This window comes from Sinocyclocheilus rhinocerous, unplaced genomic scaffold (assembly GCF_001515625.1).
Source record: "Sinocyclocheilus rhinocerous isolate Xijiao unplaced genomic scaffold, SAMN03320098_v1.1 scaffold2611, whole genome shotgun sequence".
Classification (NCBI taxonomy): domain Eukaryota; kingdom Metazoa; phylum Chordata; class Actinopteri; order Cypriniformes; family Cyprinidae; genus Sinocyclocheilus; species Sinocyclocheilus rhinocerous.
The window spans coordinates 47,000-65,401 of record NW_015647981.1 but is presented as its reverse complement, the minus strand read 5'-3'; the positions used below and the strand labels follow the sequence as shown (position 1 = coordinate 65,401).

At 34.5% G+C, this 18,402-nt stretch overlaps 1 protein-coding gene across 1 annotated transcript; it reads left to right on the top strand.

Annotated features, from left to right (window-relative positions):
* Positions 1-11,064: 11,064 nt before the first annotated feature.
* LOC107709544 (gamma-glutamylcyclotransferase-like) lies at positions 11,065-16,371 on the top strand. The gene is given in 5 exon segments (XM_016514041.1): positions 11,065-11,721; positions 13,152-13,297; positions 13,397-13,478; positions 13,481-13,531; positions 15,690-16,371. Coding segments are annotated over 5 exon segments (660 nt in total). The 5' UTR covers positions 11,065-11,508; the 3' UTR covers positions 15,858-16,371.
* Positions 16,372-18,402: the final 2,031 nt, after the last annotated feature.

The following is an 18,402-nucleotide window of genomic DNA, read 5'->3' as shown; positions in this document are numbered from 1 at the left end:
CAATTCCGAGTTTATATCCGACAGTTTAGACTTTTTTTCTCGCAATTCCGAGTTTATATCCGACAGTTTAGACTTTTTTTCCGAGTTTATATCTGACAGTTTAGACTTTTTTCTCACAATTCTTCGTTTATATCCCACAGTTTAGACTTTTTTTTCCCGAGTTTATATCCGTCAGTTTAGACTTTTTTCTCACAATTCCGAATTTATATCCGACAGTTTAGACTTTTTTTCCGAGTTTATATCCGACAGTTTAGACTTTTTTTCAGAGTTTATATCCGACAATTTAGACTTTTTTCTCACAATTCTTAGTTTATATCCGACAGTTTAGACTTTTTTTTCCAGAGTTTATATCCGACAGTTTAGACTTTTTTTCTCACAATTCTGAGTTTATATCCGACAGTTTAGACTTTCTCACAATTCCGAGTTTATATTCGACAGTTTTACCTTTTTTTCTCACAATTCCGAGTTTATATCCGACAGTTTAGACTTTTTTTTCCCCGAGTTTATATCCGACAGTTTAAACTTTTTTCTCGCAATTCCGAGTTTATATCCGACAGTTTAGACTTTTTTTCCCTGAGTTTATATCCAACAGTTTAGACTTTTTTTTCCCAGAGTTTATATCCGACAGTTGAAACTTTTTTCTCGCAATTCCGAGTTTATATCCGACAGTTTAGTCTTTTTTTCTCGCAATTCCGAGTTTATATCCGACAGTTTTATCTTTTTCTCTCGCAATTCCGAGTTTATATCCGACAGTTTTGACTTTTTTTCCGAGTTTATATCCGACAGTTTAGACTTTTTTTCCGAGTTTATATCTGACAGTTTAGACTTTTTTCTCACAATTCTTCGTTTATATCCCACAGTTTAGACTTTTTTTTCCCGAGTTTATATCCGTCAGTTTAGACTTTTTTCTCACAATTCTTAGTTTATATCCGACAGTTTAGACTTTTTTTTTTTCTTTTTTTCTCACAATTCCGAGTTTATATCCGACAGTTTAGACTTTTTTTCTCGCAATTCCGAGTTTATATCCGACAGTTTTATCTTTTTCTCTCGCAATTCCGAGTTTATATCCGACAGTTTTGACTTTTTTTCCGAGTTTATATCCGACAGTTTAGACTTTTTTTCCGAGTTTATATCTGACAGTTTAGACTTTTTTCTCACAATTCTTCGTTTATATCCCACAGTTTAGACTTTTTTTTCCCGAGTTTACATCCGTCAGTTTAGACTTTTTTCTCACAATTCTTAGTTTATATCCGACAGTTTAGACTTTTTTTCCGAGTTTATATCCGACACTTTAGACTTTTTTTTCCCGAGTTTATATCCGACAGTTTAGACTTTTTTTCCGAGTTTATATCCGACAGTTTAGACTTTTTTCTCTCACAATTCTTAGTTTATATCCAACAGTTTAGACTTTTTTTCCAAGTTTATATCCGACAGTTTTGACTTTTTTTTCCGAGTTTATATCCGACAGTTTAGACTTTTTTCTCACAATTCTTAGTTTATATCCGACAGTTTAGACTTCACAATTCCAAGTTTGTCAGGTAATTCAGACTTTTTTCCCGCAATTCTGAGTTTATATCTCACAATTCGAAAGTTTTTTTCCTTGGAATTTTGAGTTATGTTTCACAATTATTTTGTTTCCACCACCGAGTAAATAATAAAGGTAACTGCGACTTTTTATCTCACTATTCAGACTTTTTTCTTGCAATTGCGAGTTTATATCTTATAATTCGTACTTTTTTTTTTTTTTTCGCAATTATGCATTTTTATCTCACAATTCTGAAAAAAGGTCCAAATTGTTTTTCGTTTTTTTATCCTTTGGCGGAAAGGACCTTCCATAACACAGATTATTAAATGTTGTAAAAAATATATTGCTCACTGCTAGTTCATATCAGTTATTGCATTAACTAATGCGAGCTGTTTGAGAATGGTCACGCTTTACATTAAGCTAGCATGAACTAACAAATAACAATATTTTTACAGCATTTATTAATCAAACTTAATATGAATTTATGCATATACATTTTTAATATATATACATTTACAATTTTTTAAATGAACAATAATGTATTAGGAATGGGTATGAAATAACATAATTTATATTATTTTCATACTATTATTATTATTATTTATATTATTATCTGTAATTAATACTATAAATATAATTTTTAGTTGATGAAATGTTGATGTAAACAAATTGAATCTTATTTTAAGACAAAGTTTTGTTCTCAGCAAATATATTTTACGCTAAATGGGTTTTTCCTGTTTTAAGCAACAACAACAAAAAAATTATGTTTAAATCATTACAAGATAAATGTGATTTAAAATATATTTTTGAAAACAAATCTTATCTTCAATTCTGCTTATATATATATAGATATATATGTGTGTGTATTTATATAAATATATATATTTTTTTATTGTAAAACAAGACAAACATCTGGTTTTGCGTCACGGCAGCTGCATGTCACATCATTTAGTAGTGAATTCAAGCATTTGAGACGGACCCGGCGTTAAATGGACTAATTTTAGCCTCGTCTTCACTATCATGGTCTTCCTCAGTCAGTGATTTGGGAGTTTTTACAAACTAACTGTTTCTGAGAGAGATTCGGGCCTCTGTGGAGCTGATTGAACCGATTCTGTTCGTAATCCAGACTGATTCGTGTGAATCTTTTCTTGGGACCTGCGTCTCGTCGTCCAGAGGAGTCGTGTTTCCTCTGATTTGAGAGTGTTTCGCTGCTTCTTCAGGAGTCTGACGGATGGACGAACGATGCCTTATGTTTGTGATGCTCTTCATTTCTCACTGCTTATCGGAGAATGTAAAAATAATGTCTGTTGTTGTTATTAAAGTTATTATCGAGACTCTCGTGTCGGTCAGTTTCAGTCTGGCGCCGCTAATTAACCAACATTTCATGTGCTTTAATAGGGTTATATTAATGCTATAGCGTATTGTCATGTTTATCAAAATAAAACCGATAAAGTGAATTTACACAAAAGATAGGCACGTTGTTCTCACTTTGCCAACATTTGTGTCATTATTCTTAAAAGTAAAGTGCCTGGATGAGACTGAGATTTTGTCCCATTAAATAATCTGTGAATATTATATATACTAAAATTACTAAAACTAAATAAACAAACTTTAAAAAAAAACTATAGACACTTGAAAAAACTAATAAAAATGACAAAACCCCTCTACAAAATTATTAAAATGTTCATTTTTAGCTAAAATAAAAATGAAAACAGAAAATATAAAAATAGAATCTAATTCAAATTATTAACAAAATCTATAATAGCATATCAGTGATAATAAAATATCACTGACACGGTCACATATTCAGAAAAATCTCTGTCAACACATATTCAGTGTTTTGCACCTAAAAACACTTGTGTGGCTTTATGACCAGGGATTTACAATTAACATTTCATTTCTGTGACTGCTTCAGCCATTCACTGAATATTTGGAAAGGTTATAGAAATGATCTGTTTTCAAATATTTATGAGTCATTACTGAGAAAATATTATGTAAAATACACATGCACTGTGCGCTTCCTATTTTGCTCATATTAAAATATACTTTACAAATGCACAAACATATACCATTTTGTAATTATTGGATAAGGAAAGAGATTTATGGAGCGTATGTTCATGAAATTAATAGATTTAAATGATCAAAATGTTCATTTAAATTCTAAAGTGGCTCCATAGAAAATGTGGCTTCTTGCATTAATATTATTCATGAAATTAGTATCTTGAAACTTAACTTTACAGGTTTTTCATGACTTTGCAGCCTGATCTCATAGATGTGATTTTAAAAAACATTTAAGAATATGCAAATTCTACAGATGCATTTATGTCATGCATAAATACGATTTTATTGACTGAATGTCATGTTATTTCCTAACTGTTCAGTGATTTGCATACGGTGTAAATATGAAAAAACTCTCTCTAATCCTCACAACAAACCAGATTATTGTGGATAAAGAGGGAGTTTAGGAATAGTTGACCGCGCATAACGTCCCCTCCTTTACATTTGTACTTTGATCACTTTGCTAAACGCCGAACAGAAGGTTTGTGATTGTTATTCAGGCGATGCTCCTCAAAGATGCACTGAATGCACAACCAGAGACGTTTAGCAGACAAAAGAAACTGTGCAGCAATGATAAGCAGTTTTCTGGCAAAGTAAAGCAGAATCTCGGAGGCAGGGTTTCGCCTAACACGGTATACGTAGCAAGGTTTAGGTTTGTTTGTTTTGTTTTTAGAATAAATAAAAAGAAAACAAGTAGATAGAATTGAAAAAGAATAGATAATGCTTGTGTCAGAAGGTCATTATTTATAATAAAGAAAAAGAAAACAAGTAGAAAGAATAGAGAATGCTAGTGTTAAAGGCTCTTTTCTTTTTAAATAAAACAAGTAGTTAGAATAGAAATAGAATAAACAGTGGTAGGATTAGAAGGTCAAATGAAGATGAAAGAGATGTATTTTCAGCCGTTTTTTTGAAAATGATTAAACTCCGCTTCATTCCACCAGGAGGGAACAGTTAATGAAAAAGTCCATGAAAGCTTTATCACAGGTTGAACTTGAATGCAAAATATTTCAATACAGGCATTTCAGTCAAATGAAATTTATGCAATATTTCAAACCTTTAACGCACTTGGGAAAATCAACCCATGGCGACAGTTTAAAAGTAGCCCAATTCTGTGGAAAAAACGCGAACTTGGCAACCTTACATCCAACAAGAGCTGCAGGAGTCAGCTTTGACTGATCACAGGTCGAGAATAAGGAGAGATGACTGACAAGAGCATGCTGGAGTATTTGCTGCTCAGCAGATCCTGAGCTCATTGACAAATATCTGATCTTGTAAGATGTGCTCCCTTTACACAGAGTGCGTGTGATCGCGAAATCGAAAGTGAAAGTAAATGGCGCAAACGCTCATTCAAAAATATTTAAATACTCTGCATCCTGAGAGCGGCTCCCTGATGCGCCAAAATTATACAATATTAGAATGTTTAAAGGAGTGGACACGAAAATCGCGGGAGCGAAACACATGTTGCGGGAGCAGGCGGCAATGGTCAGATATTGAGCGGGAGCGAGATTAAGAAAACAGCCGAATCCCGGACATTTTGGGCGATTAAGAAATTTCGGCCGGACGCACTTTTTTAGGTCCAAAAAGAGGACATGTCCGGGAAAAAGAGGACGTATGGTCACCCTAAACTAAAGGCCTAACTGAACTAAAGGCTAACTAACTAACTATATTTGTGTCCACACCAGCGAAAGATAACTTGGTTTATTCTAACACTTATTTTACTGCAATTTCATTGAAAGAAAACTGAAAAGACCTGCATGTTCTCATACGCACACACACACACACACACACACAGACTAACAGTCACTCACACTTACACACACACTCTCTATCTCACACACTCACACACAGACACAGACCAACATTCATTCACTCACACACACACACACACACCACAGACCCACTCACATACACTCACACTCACACACACACTCACAGACACAGACACAGACCCACTCACACTCACACACAATGATTTATGATGTAATAACTTAAAAAGACACTTAAAACTAGGAAAATAAAGTAATATTTATTTATTTAATACAAAGTAACAAAGGCATTTGTTACTATAATGAACTATTTCTACCTGATCTGACTCTTTAAAAAATGACACAAAAAATGATGAAAATAAAAGTAATTGCTATTAATTCATAACTACATTATAAATAAATAAATAAATGAACGAATAAATAAATAAATAAATAAATTGGGAATTATTACTATAATTAATTATTCCTACCTGATCTGACTCTAAACTAAAATTAGGAAAATTAAAGTAATTTGCAATTTTATTTTAAATAAAATAAAGTAACAACCACACTGTAAAAAAAAAAAAATATTGGCATTTGTTACTTTAATTACTTATTTCTCTTTAAAAAAAAAAGACAATAAAATTAGGAAAATAAATGTAGTTTCCATTCATTCATAAACAACAACCACACTGTAAAAAGTGAATATTGGCATTTGTTATAATGAATAATTTCTAACTGATCTTACCTTCAAAAAAAAAAAATGATTCACTAAAAACTGATCTGACTCTAAACTAAAATTAGGAAAATTAAAGTAATTTGCAATTTTATTTTAAATAAAATAAAGTAACAACCACACTGTAAAAAAAAAAAAATATTGGCATTTGTTACTTTAATTACTTATTTCTCTTTAAAAAAAAAAGACAATAAAATTAGGAAAATAAATGTAGTTTCCATTCATTCATAAACAACAACCACACTGTAAAAAGTGAATATTGGCATTTGTTATAATGAATAATTTCTAACTGATCTTACCTTCAAAAAAATAATGAAGAATGTAAAATGAAGAATGTAAAATTGATTTCTATTAATGAATGAAAATAAAGTAACCACACTCTACCTGGTGACACACAAAAATGAGGAAAATAAAAGTAATTTATATTAATACAAATAATGTAACAACGCCATTGTAAAAAGTAAATATTGACATTTGTTACTAAAATTAACTATTTATACTTGATCTGACTCTTATTAATGTAAATATTTATTAATGTAATTTATTTGAGCTTGATTCAGTCCTATTAAATAAAAAATTGCTTCAATATAAAAAAATTTATTTAGAAGCTTTTTTTTTTTTTTTGCTTATGACATAAAACGACTAAATAAAAATCTTATGTTTTATAAGATGTCATCTTGTATGAACCAGAGTATGAACCAGAATATCTTTATGATACCTTTATGAATTAAGAGGATTCAACTTTTATTGAAAAGCCTGCAAGATAATGAATATAATGTAAATACATGATCATCCTGGCTAAAATCTTTATAGATCAAGCTACGTTTAATTTATGAAGAAGATTTTTTATAAAGTAGAGTTATATATATATATATATATATATATACACTATTTTATATAAAAATTTTCACACACACACACACTATATATATACTGTATATATATATATATACACACACACACACACACACACACACACAGTATATATATATATATATATATATATAAGCTTTAAAAAGAGAAAAAATATTGATTTGTTAAGAATTTTTGGATGATAAAGATAATGAATATAGCATAAAATACATACTGTAATCATCCTGGCAATTTTTTTTTGTACATAGCTAAATTTAATTTATGAAAAACTAAGCTGTTTTTTTTTTTTTTATATATATAAAGTGGAGTTGTTTTTGATGTTTCTAAGATTTAAAAACAGAAAAATCTATTAATTTGTTTAGAATTTTTGGAAAGTCTTGCAAATATCACATTGCATGTTTTGTTGTGTTGCTGTTGTCTTCAAGCTCTCCATCAAAGACTAGTTCAGAAAAGCGAACGTTCACGTGCAAACACGTAAAAGTCGAATCCTCTCACCTCCTCCATGCATCTGGCAGAGATACGGAAAACGCCAGACGTTCCCGAGTCCCACAGCATTAGACACACACGCCAGATTGAAATGTGGTGTGTGTGAAAATTGAAATGTAGCATCAATGGAACTCTGCAGTGAATGGGTGCCATCAGAATAAGAGTCCAAACAGCTGATAAAAACATCACAATAATCCACAAGTAATCCACACCACTCCAGTCCATCAGTTAATAACTTGTTTTTTGAGGTGAACTGTTTCTTTGACACTGTTACACAAACTGTGCATGCAAATCTGTCAGCTGGGTATCACATACAGTATATAACAGAAGTGGCCACAAAAGGGACAATCTAAATTTGCTCATTAAGTTGGTGTATTGCTGGATTCATGACTCTGTGCTGGTGGGAAACTAAACCGGATCTCTGTGCGAAACTACCCGTGACTGATCTTCACCTCAGAAACCACAAGAGAGACCCTGAAGTGAAGGGAGACATTAGTTATTTAGACATTAATTTCGCATGCATTTCTCAGATTTGGTGCCAATAAATCTAGTGACTAGTCCTTCATCTAAAAGAGCTCAATGCATAAACCTAGTACTTTCAGCCGGTCTTGCCATTAGTAAATGAAATATTAATTCACAAGAACAAAGTAACTGTTCACAGAAGCCATTCTAAAGAAAAGAATTAAAGCGTAAAAGCCATGCATATCATTGCAAAACTGATCAAATCTGGTTTATATTCTGGTAATTCGGTTTGTCTAGCACTGCCATCTATTGGCATTGCAACTCAGAGTGCATGTGCACATGATCATCAAAATAATGAAGGAATTTCAGATTTTTCTTATATTTTTAACAAAAAACTGCACGCTTTAATAAGTTAAAAGAGTATTTATTAACATTTGCTCAATTTTCCAGAGTGGATCAATAAAGCTGTGTTTATCTAATCATAAGAAGTGTTACAACCTTAAAGAGATATGCAATCATTTGACAAAAATACGAACAATCGGGCAATTATTAACAAAAGACTTCAATGAACAACGTTTGTTTTTAATGCACAACCCATCAAGTTTAATATGTCACTGAAAAATATTTGTTGTAGAAACTATTTTCAGAAATTAGTAGTAAATTTTCAAGTAACCGAACTAAACAAAGTATTTTCCTTTAAAACAAACAACATTTTTAGAATTTATTTTATTTATTTATTTTTTTTTACAATGCAGTTCCTGTTAAATCACTACAAAATACATGTTTAGTAATCTTAATATCTGCATTCACATTTATATTTACCTGACATTTAATTATTCATCAAAACCCCTGTGAAGATTCAGTGTCTGTCTGTGATCTATATGAAGATGTGTGAATGAAGCACATTAACACTGACACATTCACACCTTAACAAATTCATGGATTCAACCTCCAGAGTTCAGCAGGTGAGTGATGCACCGCTTCACATCTCCACTAGTCTGTGCACTTTGAGACATTTGCATCTACTTTATCACTGCTTTATGTCAGTTTTTCTTAGGGATGCACTATATATCGGCCGCCATATCGGTATCGGCCGATAAATGTACATTTTTCTGTTATCGGTATCGAACCGATAAGAAAATGTGGCCGATATCTTAAAGCCGATAAATAATGCATTATTTCCTGCAGAGACGCTTCAGATGCGCACTGTTCACCATGATGGTTTTTAATTGCTTGAAATATTATTGGAATCACTTCGAAAAGGAAAATACGGTGAATTGCATCATGTGCAGGGCAAGTCTGTCATATTATAGTGCGATCATTAGCTACTGTAAAATAATGCTATGGAATCTATGTTTGCACATGTTTTAGCGTGTTGTTGCGTGAAGAGCGCATCCACAACGGAGCTACACCTTCATGACTAGCTTGTGCATTTACAGCCTTTTGTGCAATTGTACGTTGTAATATTGTGTTTATTTTATGCATATAAATCTGATTTATCTCATATATATAGTAAAGCTTATAGAGCGTTAATAGAGCGCTTCAGTTTGCCGGTGATCTTAGCTCAGTGCACAACATTAATAACTATGATTGGGACTGACTGTCATATATATAACATTATAATGAGAAAACTATTATAATAAAACTTTGTAAATGTTGCGGGAAGAGTGCATCCACAACAGAAGTTACACATTCTGACTAGCGCGTAACTTAGTTCAAGATCGCTTGTGCATTTGTGTCTTTTTGTGCATATATAAGTTTTAATATTATGTTTATGTTGTATAAAGATCTGATTCTCATACAGCATAAAAGCGCATCAGTTTACTGGTGTTCATTCAGCTCTCAATCAGCAATGCTGCTATTTGAAACAGTGGTATTAGTTTTAAGATACTTCTTTTTCAAATATATTATTAATAATAACCACCACTTTTATTAGTATCTTATTATTTTCATCAACAATATGGTTTAATTAAAATAATTTCATTATTGTCGGTGCGGAGGTTATTTCCGTTTAATTTATCCATGGCACATGATTTTTGATAATTTTTTTTACATGTAAGTAATGCTGTCCAGTGACTTGTTTGCATTATTTAAGCATTATTTTATTTATTTGTAAGGCTGCTTTATGTTTGATTTATGTTGAAGTGTTTAATGCCTTTTAATGGTGAGAGTTTTTTGGTAATCAGGCGCTCAAAAATTATATAAAAATTTGGATTTAGATTTATGGGCCAACATATTGGTTATCGGTTTTCATATGTAAAGAATTATCGGTTATCGTATCGGCCAAAATTTTCATATCGGTGCATCCTTAGTTTTTCTTTATGTAACCCTCATATGTTGTTTTCTATTTAACCCAGAAAGGATTTTCTTTTTCCTGAAAATGCTAGTTAATGTTGTCGCATTGGACTAAAACTTACTGACTTTGCTCACGCAGGGTAGAACAACTTACTAAAAAATTTATGATAATTTGTGTACTTTTTGGGATTTTTTCCCCACCTTATTACACTTGTCTAAAATGACCGGCCTACAAAACAATTGCTTATAAATCTCTCATTACACTATATTATTACCAAATCTTGGATTCAATCTTTTTATCAACTTTTATCTACTTATGCAAGTATTAAAGCCATGGGCCGATTGTTCAAAAAAACAGGCAAAGATCAGGGCCGATTATATCCTGTCAATCAAAAGGGCGTCTCAGACAGCAACTTGATGTCGAATTTAGGCTAAAGTCCAGCTAAAGCAATAATAACGGGTCTGATGTCTCATAATCACTCAATCCGCGTTTCAACTGAAAAAAAAAAAAAAACAGCAGATAATACAGCTTGTGAGCATAGGCTGAGAAATTTAGTATCGGTGCATCTCTAGTACATTATCAACATTTATGCATCATTGCTTCTTAAATCACATGGTTTTATTATTTGAGATTAATTCTTTTTGATGTCAATTGTATAATCAGCTAAAATGCAACAAAAAAGGACATAAATTGAAACCCGAAAGTAGAGGACAAAGAAAACCAGTCTTTTGCAAAATCAACAGTCACTGGCATTTACAGTGAAGCCAGTGCAATATACAATATTGCTTATGCAATGCATTTAGCATTTTAACATCATTACAGTCAGTGCATAAATTGCTTCGGCTAGTATTAAAAGTTAGTCATTCACTTTTTCTACAAGACTGATCACAAATCAGTTACATAAAAACTTGGTCTAATTTGAATTTTAAAAGCAAGACAGATTACCACTTGGTAACTGCTAATTAGTCAAACTAGTTCTTAAGACACGAGTCTTAATATAGTGACCATGTTTATGCAACTGGCCCCAGGGCACTTTCTGTTGTTCGGATGCATTTCATGTTCCCATTATAAACGTCTTAATATATTGGACACCTGCATTACTTTAGAGGTGAATTTTTCACTGCTTAAAGGTTATTCCTGCTGCTTCCACTAGAGGGACAGTTGGGAAAGTTCTTGCTAGCCGTTGGGATCAGATGAATGCAGGCGGCCGTTTGGCACACAATAGATTTGCATGAGAATGGAGTGCTGCTGAAAGCTCCGGTAACAGAGGTGTTTTCCATCTCATTCGCTCTGCCTCTGAGCCCTGCTGACCTGATTCCACGCAAATATGTCCCTCTTCCATTTCCTCACCCTGTCCCTCCTCTTCCTCATCCTCGTCCTCCTTGTCCCTCTGCCCTCTGAAGACTCAATGATGGACAACAGCACCGACCACCAGAACGGATCCACCTTCCTGTACTTCGCTTACGGCAGTAACCTGCTGAAGGAGCGACTGCAGCTGAAGAACCCGTCAGCCTCCATCTACTGCGTGGCCAAACTCAAGGTATCTATCAATCTGTCTATATATATATCTATCTATCCATTCATCCATCCGTCCATCCGACCGTCCATCATCCATCTATCTTTATTTTCATCCATCTATCTATCCATCTGTCAGACTGTTTAACTATATCTATCTATCTATGCATCCATTTTTTTATTCATATTTTTTATCCATCCATCCATCTGTCCGACTGTTTATCCATCCATCCATCCAACTGTTTATCCATCCATCCAACTGTTTATCCATCCGTCCAACTGTTTATCCATGCGTCCGACTGTTTATCCATCCATCCAACTGTTTATCCATCCATCCAACTGTTTATCCATCCATCCGACTGTTCATCCATCCATCCATCATCCAGCCAACTGTTTATCCATCCATCATCCATCCAACTGTTCATCCATCCATCATCCATCCAACTGTTTATCCTTCTGTCCATCATCCATCCGTCTAACTATCTGACTGTTCATCCATCCATCCATCATCCATCCAACTGTTTATCCATCCATCCATCATCCAACTGTTTATCCATCCATCCATCATCCAACTGTTTATCCATCCATCCATCATCCAACTGTTTATCCATCCATCCAACTGTTTATCCATCCATCCGACTGTTCATCCATCCATCCATCCATCATCCAGCCAACTGTTCATCCATCCATCCAACTGTTTATCCTTCTGTCCATCATCCATCCGTCTAACTATCTGACTGTTCATCCATCCATCCAACTGTTTATCCATCCATCCAACTGTTTATCCATCCATCCAACTGTTTATCCATCCATCCAACTGTTTATCCATCCATCCAACTGTTTATCCATCCATCCAACTGTTTATCCATCCATCCAACTGTTTATCCATCCATCCAACTGTTTATCCATCCATCCAACTGTTTATCCATCCATCCAACTGTTTATCCATCCATCCAACTGTTTATCCATCCATCCAACTGTTTATCCATCCATCCAACTGTTTATCCATCCATCCAACTGTTTATCCATCCATCCAACTGTTTATCCATCCATCCAACTGTTTATCCTTCTGTCCATCATCCATCCATCTAACTATCCGACTGTTCATCCATCCATCCAACTGTTCATCCATCCATCCAACTGTTTATCCATCCGTCCATCATCCATCCAACTGTTTATCCATCTGTCCATCATCCATCCGTCTAACTAGCCAACTGTTTATCCATTTGTCCATCCAACTGTTTATCCATCCGTCTGTCTATCCGACTGTTTATCTATTGTCCATCCATCCATCCAGCCATCATCCAACTGTTTATCCATCCATCCATCTGTCTGTTTATCCATCTATCAGACTGTTTAACTATATTTATCTATCCATCCATCTATCTGTCTATTCATCTATCCATCCATCTTTTTATCAATCTATCTATCTAACGGACTCGTCATCCTCTCTAGGACTATAAACTGGTCTTCGGGAACCATAAAGGACTGGCGAGTCAGCGCTGGCATGGCGGTGTTGCGACCATCGAGCACTGCCCAGGGGACGACGTGTGGGGCATCGTGTGGAGGATGAACATGTCGGACCTCGAGTCCCTGGACAGGTAGGAGCTTTCAGACCCACAACAGTCAGAGATCTTCATGTAGAAGTGTTGCTTAGGGACCGATGTAGCTCCTCACATGTGCTGGATGTTCCTCTGCAGGCAGGAGAATGTGAAAATGGGCACCTACAGCCCAGTGGAGATGAACGTCTCCACCAGCGACCAGGACCTCAGCTGTCGGACGTATATATCATGAACAGCTGCATTTATGCGCCACCGTCGCTGCAGTATCTACAGGTACAGTCTCCTGCGTGCTATAACAAGTCCAAAAAACGGCTTTTATCAGGACTTTAGCTTCGTTTACATCAGTGGTTCTCAACACTTTCAAAAGGGCCTCAAGACGACTTAAAATGATTTTAAATAAGACAAAACAAGCATAAGACAACTAAAAATTAAGATATTATTTTAATTCAACCCTTCAACAAGAAGAACCTGGATTTTCACATTCTAGAAATGAGACGATATATAAGGATTCGTAATTTAAAAAGTGTGATTTCTAGAGCTGGAACAAACTGAAAATTAAATGGTTATTCATTAATAAGCACTTCCTCCATTGGGTTGTTAACTGATTCGGCTGAATCACTGATTCAGTGAGTTGAACTCTGATCACTTTGATTTGTGAACGAATCATTCAGACTGATTTTGTGAACTGGATCCACTGATTCATTGAAAGATCCGACACAATTACCGCATGAACATTTCTGAATTAGGAGATTTAGATAACAAATTAACCTGATTCGGTTTTCTCAGCATGTATTGTGTGTCAAATTACAGCAGCAACAACAGAAACACGTGCTTCTCTAAACGGAGTAATCTGATATCATCCTCCAAACAGAATGAGTTTGTTATTTTGTGCTGCTGGCGAAAGGACAATGCTGAGGTGTTTTTTCTGGCATTTGCTCCGGCCAGCTTTGTATGAGACAATAGAGCACCGCCAGCAACTGCTACAACAAAAACACATCAAACCGAAGCATCCGGAATATGCACTATAATTTTCATAATACAAGGGTCTCTGGGATAACATTTACGTATTTATTCATCTATACTGGACATGTCACTTTTAGCACAAATGAGGCAACTAGCACATGTGCTTGTTATGGCTTTATGAATAAATCTCTACTGTCCTAAACATTTACATGCAAACATTTTGTTCTTGTCACATGCACATAAAACAATTAGTACTGTTAAACATGCCAAATTTAGTTTGTGACACTGCAGGAGCATGTAATGTTGAAAAATTATGCTGATTACAGGGTTTCTGCAAATTTATGACTTTAAGACCTTTTCATGACCAATTAAATAAAATGTATGAAATAAAGGGAACACAATACATCAATTTGTTCTCTAAATGTAATGGTATTTTCAAACATATCTCCATTACTTTAAGTTATTTTACACACACAAAAATAGCTTAACTACAAAACAAAATAATGTTTACTGTATCTTCTGATCACAATGCACATAAATGCTGCTCTCCCTCAGTATTTTTGTCTCGTTTTTCAGAGCAAATGCCTAAAAATTCTTAAATCAAGAAATTGCATATAAGAAATTTAATAAGAAATGTATTAAAATGAAAAATAAAAAGCACATTTCATTGAGAAAACAGGTTTTCATTCCCCATTGGCAGATATTTGTTCTTGTTTTAAGCATAAACTCATTTAATTTCGTTCAGTTTCTCAAAAAAAACAAGAATTTATATATTCATTTTCCATCTCCAGTATAATGTGTCTTGGTTTAAAGATGTTTAGATATTGGAAAACAAGATAAAAACATGCAACATTTAATGCCACAACTTTATGAATTTAAGAAAGTCTGCTCTGATTTAAGAACTTTTAAGGCTTTCATTTGTGGAAAGGCGAATTAAGACTTTATAATCCAGAGTTTCTGTGAAAAAGTTGAAAGAAATGGTCTCAGGACCCAAGATTAGCTTTAATGCATTAATTTACATTTTAACCTAAAATCTACATTTACACTTGCTTTTTATTCCTCTTCTGTAAATGCAAAATGCATATGTCATTTTGCATTTACAGAAGAGGAAGAAAAGCTCATTTTTAATGCATTAATTTACATTTTAACCTAAAATCTACATTTACACTTGCTTTTTATTCCTCTTCTGTAAATGCATATGTCATTTTGCATTTACAGAAGAGGAAGAAAAGCTCATTATTAGCTAAAAATCTAAAACCGTAAAAAATAATCTGCACAAAAACGACACATTGTTCACGTCACATGACGAATCTTCCTGTTCTTGGCCAGAATAAATTGCATTTTATGATGACGCTCAAAAGTCTGTCAACGCAAGACTAGATTCCTGCAGAAGGTGTGTCCTCTAGAGCTCAAAAGATAGAAATATCTAAAAGATGCCAGCAGAAATGAAGTAGCTTCTGTGTCTCAGGTTATTGTGATGGGCGCGGAGCAGAACGGGTTTCTGGAGGACTATCAGGACAAACTCAGGTCTATTGAAACCAACAAATACGAGGGACCTCTGCCTGTGATGGAAGAACTGGAGAAAGCTTTGAAAAAATCCAAAGAAAAGACAGAAGTGATTCAATCTGATGATTAGCATCATAAATGCTGTCTATGTGCACACTTATCTGTAGTCTACAGAATGTACACCACAGCACAATGCTAGTAGACAGGTTCGTTCCATTTTTAACACAGAAGAATGTGCAGTATTTGTAACATTTAGCAAAACAGTTGCATAAAGTATTTGTTGCCGGCATTCATTATGTTGTGTTCTGCTTGTGTTATTTTCACTTCTGACTGTGGTAAAAACAACCCTTTTGGAACCTCCATTTTTAAGAGTTTATGCCAAAATGTAATAAAATAAGATTAGATCTGATTCAACCCATCATATTTAAGAGATTTGAACAATATTTCTATTCTCTTTTGATTTTAATGGAAGTTAAGAGTTATGTATGTCCCATTCAGTTCAGAAAATTGTCATTTCCAACTTGTTGCTTGGAAAAGTGCAATGGAAAACCAAATTTCCAACCTGAACATGCATAATTCCACCAGTGTCTGGTTGATTTAAAGCAAAGGTTCACCCAAAAATGAACCTGAATAAATGAACAGTTGATGGTAGCCATTGACTTCCATAGTATTTTTTTCCATTTCTATTTCGGCTGCATCTGCAATCAGTCACACCATTGATGTTACCTGAGAAGTTAAAGTGAATACGCTAGAAAACTGCGCACATTTAATAGATGTGTGGAGTAAGAACATATAAGTGAGCAGAAGTGTTTCAAACATACAAACACAGTTCAGCTTCAGTTAGTCTCATAAAACTAGCGAGCTGAGCCAGTAGTAGTGCTGACAGTGTCGCGTAAACATGACTGAGGAACAGATGAACCGATTCAATCGAGTGAGTCATTTACGCTGAAACCGCTCCGATTGATTCAAATTCGTGACTTCGATGATTCAGTTCAAGCGATTCACTAGCAAAAACCGGATCAAAAGAGCCATTGATTTTCGAATTTCAACATCGCTTGTAATGATTTTAAAAAGCACGTATAGTGATGAGTGAAACGAATTAGTTAAAACATTGCTTCGCAAAATTATTCACTGTTTCGAAGTGCTCCAATCGGATCAAGTACAGCGAATCATTTGATTCAGATCGGGACTTCAAATCGCATATCGTGAATAATTTTATTAAGCTCGGAACTTCGCGGATCACGAATCATTTGATTCAGTTCGGGACTTCGGAGCGCGGAGCACGAATCATTTGATTCAGATCGGGACTTCGGAGTGCGGATCGCGAATCATTTTATTCAGTTCGGGACTTCGGAGCGCGAATCATTTGATTTAGATCGGGACTCGGGACTTCGGAGCGCGGAGCACGAAGAATCATTTGATTTAGATTGGGGCTTCGGAGCGGATTCGTGAATCATTTGATTTAGATTGGGACTTCGGAGCGGATTCGTGAATCATTTGATTTAGATCGGGACTTCGGAGCGGATTCGTGAATCATTTTATTTAGATCGGGACTTCAGAGCGCGGAGCATGAATCATTTGATTTAGATCGGGACTTCGGAGCGGATTCGTGAATCATTTGATTTAGATCGGGACTTCAGAGCGCGGAGTACGAATCATTTGATTTAGATCGGGACTTCGGAGCGGATTCGTGAATCATTTGATTTAGATCGGGACTTCAGAGCGCGGAGTACGAATCATTTGATTTAGATCGGGACTTCGGAGCGGATTCGTGAATCATTTGATTTAGATCGGGACTTCAGAGCGCGGAGTACGAATCATTTGATTTAGATCGGGACTTCGGAGCGGATTCGTGAATCATTTGATTTAGATCGGGACTTCAGAGCGCGGAGTACGAATCATTTGATTTAGATCGGGACTTCGGAGCGGATTCGTGAATCATTTGATTTAGATCGGGACTTCAGAGCGGATTCGTGAATCATTTCGCGAATCGAATGATTCGGAGCAGGTTCGTGAACCATTATTCAGATCAGGACTTCGGAGCGCGTACCGCTGATTTAAAAAAATATATATATTAAACAGTAGAAAACATCAAACCATTAAGGCAGTACAGTTATAAAAACAAAAAGAAAAAAGAAAAAAACTTTACACACACAAATCTCTTAAGAAAATTACCCATTATAGTTAAAAGTGTATGAATATAGAGATGCAGTTTTGACTGCTTTAGGATTAACAGAACTTTGGTTAGTTTCCATGTACTTGTCTAGATCTTTGAATAAATAAAAAAAAGAGGTTTATAGCCAGATTTTTGTTTATGTAGGCCTATGTTAAATTTAGCTTGCAGGAAACACAAATGAAGTTATATTTTCCTATATTCTCTTTTGAGTAGTGAAACAATCCAAAGAAAACATCTTTAAAACAGAAAGAAAATTCATTTTTAAAATGTGATCGGATGAACATTAAAAAAATCGGACCAAAATGTCTCTCACTGTCAAACAAGTGAATGAACCTTCCTCAGAAGAGTGACAAATATAGCATCTCACTTCAGTGTCTGACTTATATTATAATTACGTCCATGAGCTTTTTGTGAAATTTGGATTGTAACGTTATTTAAATGTTACAATTTTTATTTTTTTTACAACATTCTACTAACTTTATCACCTAAAATATAACAT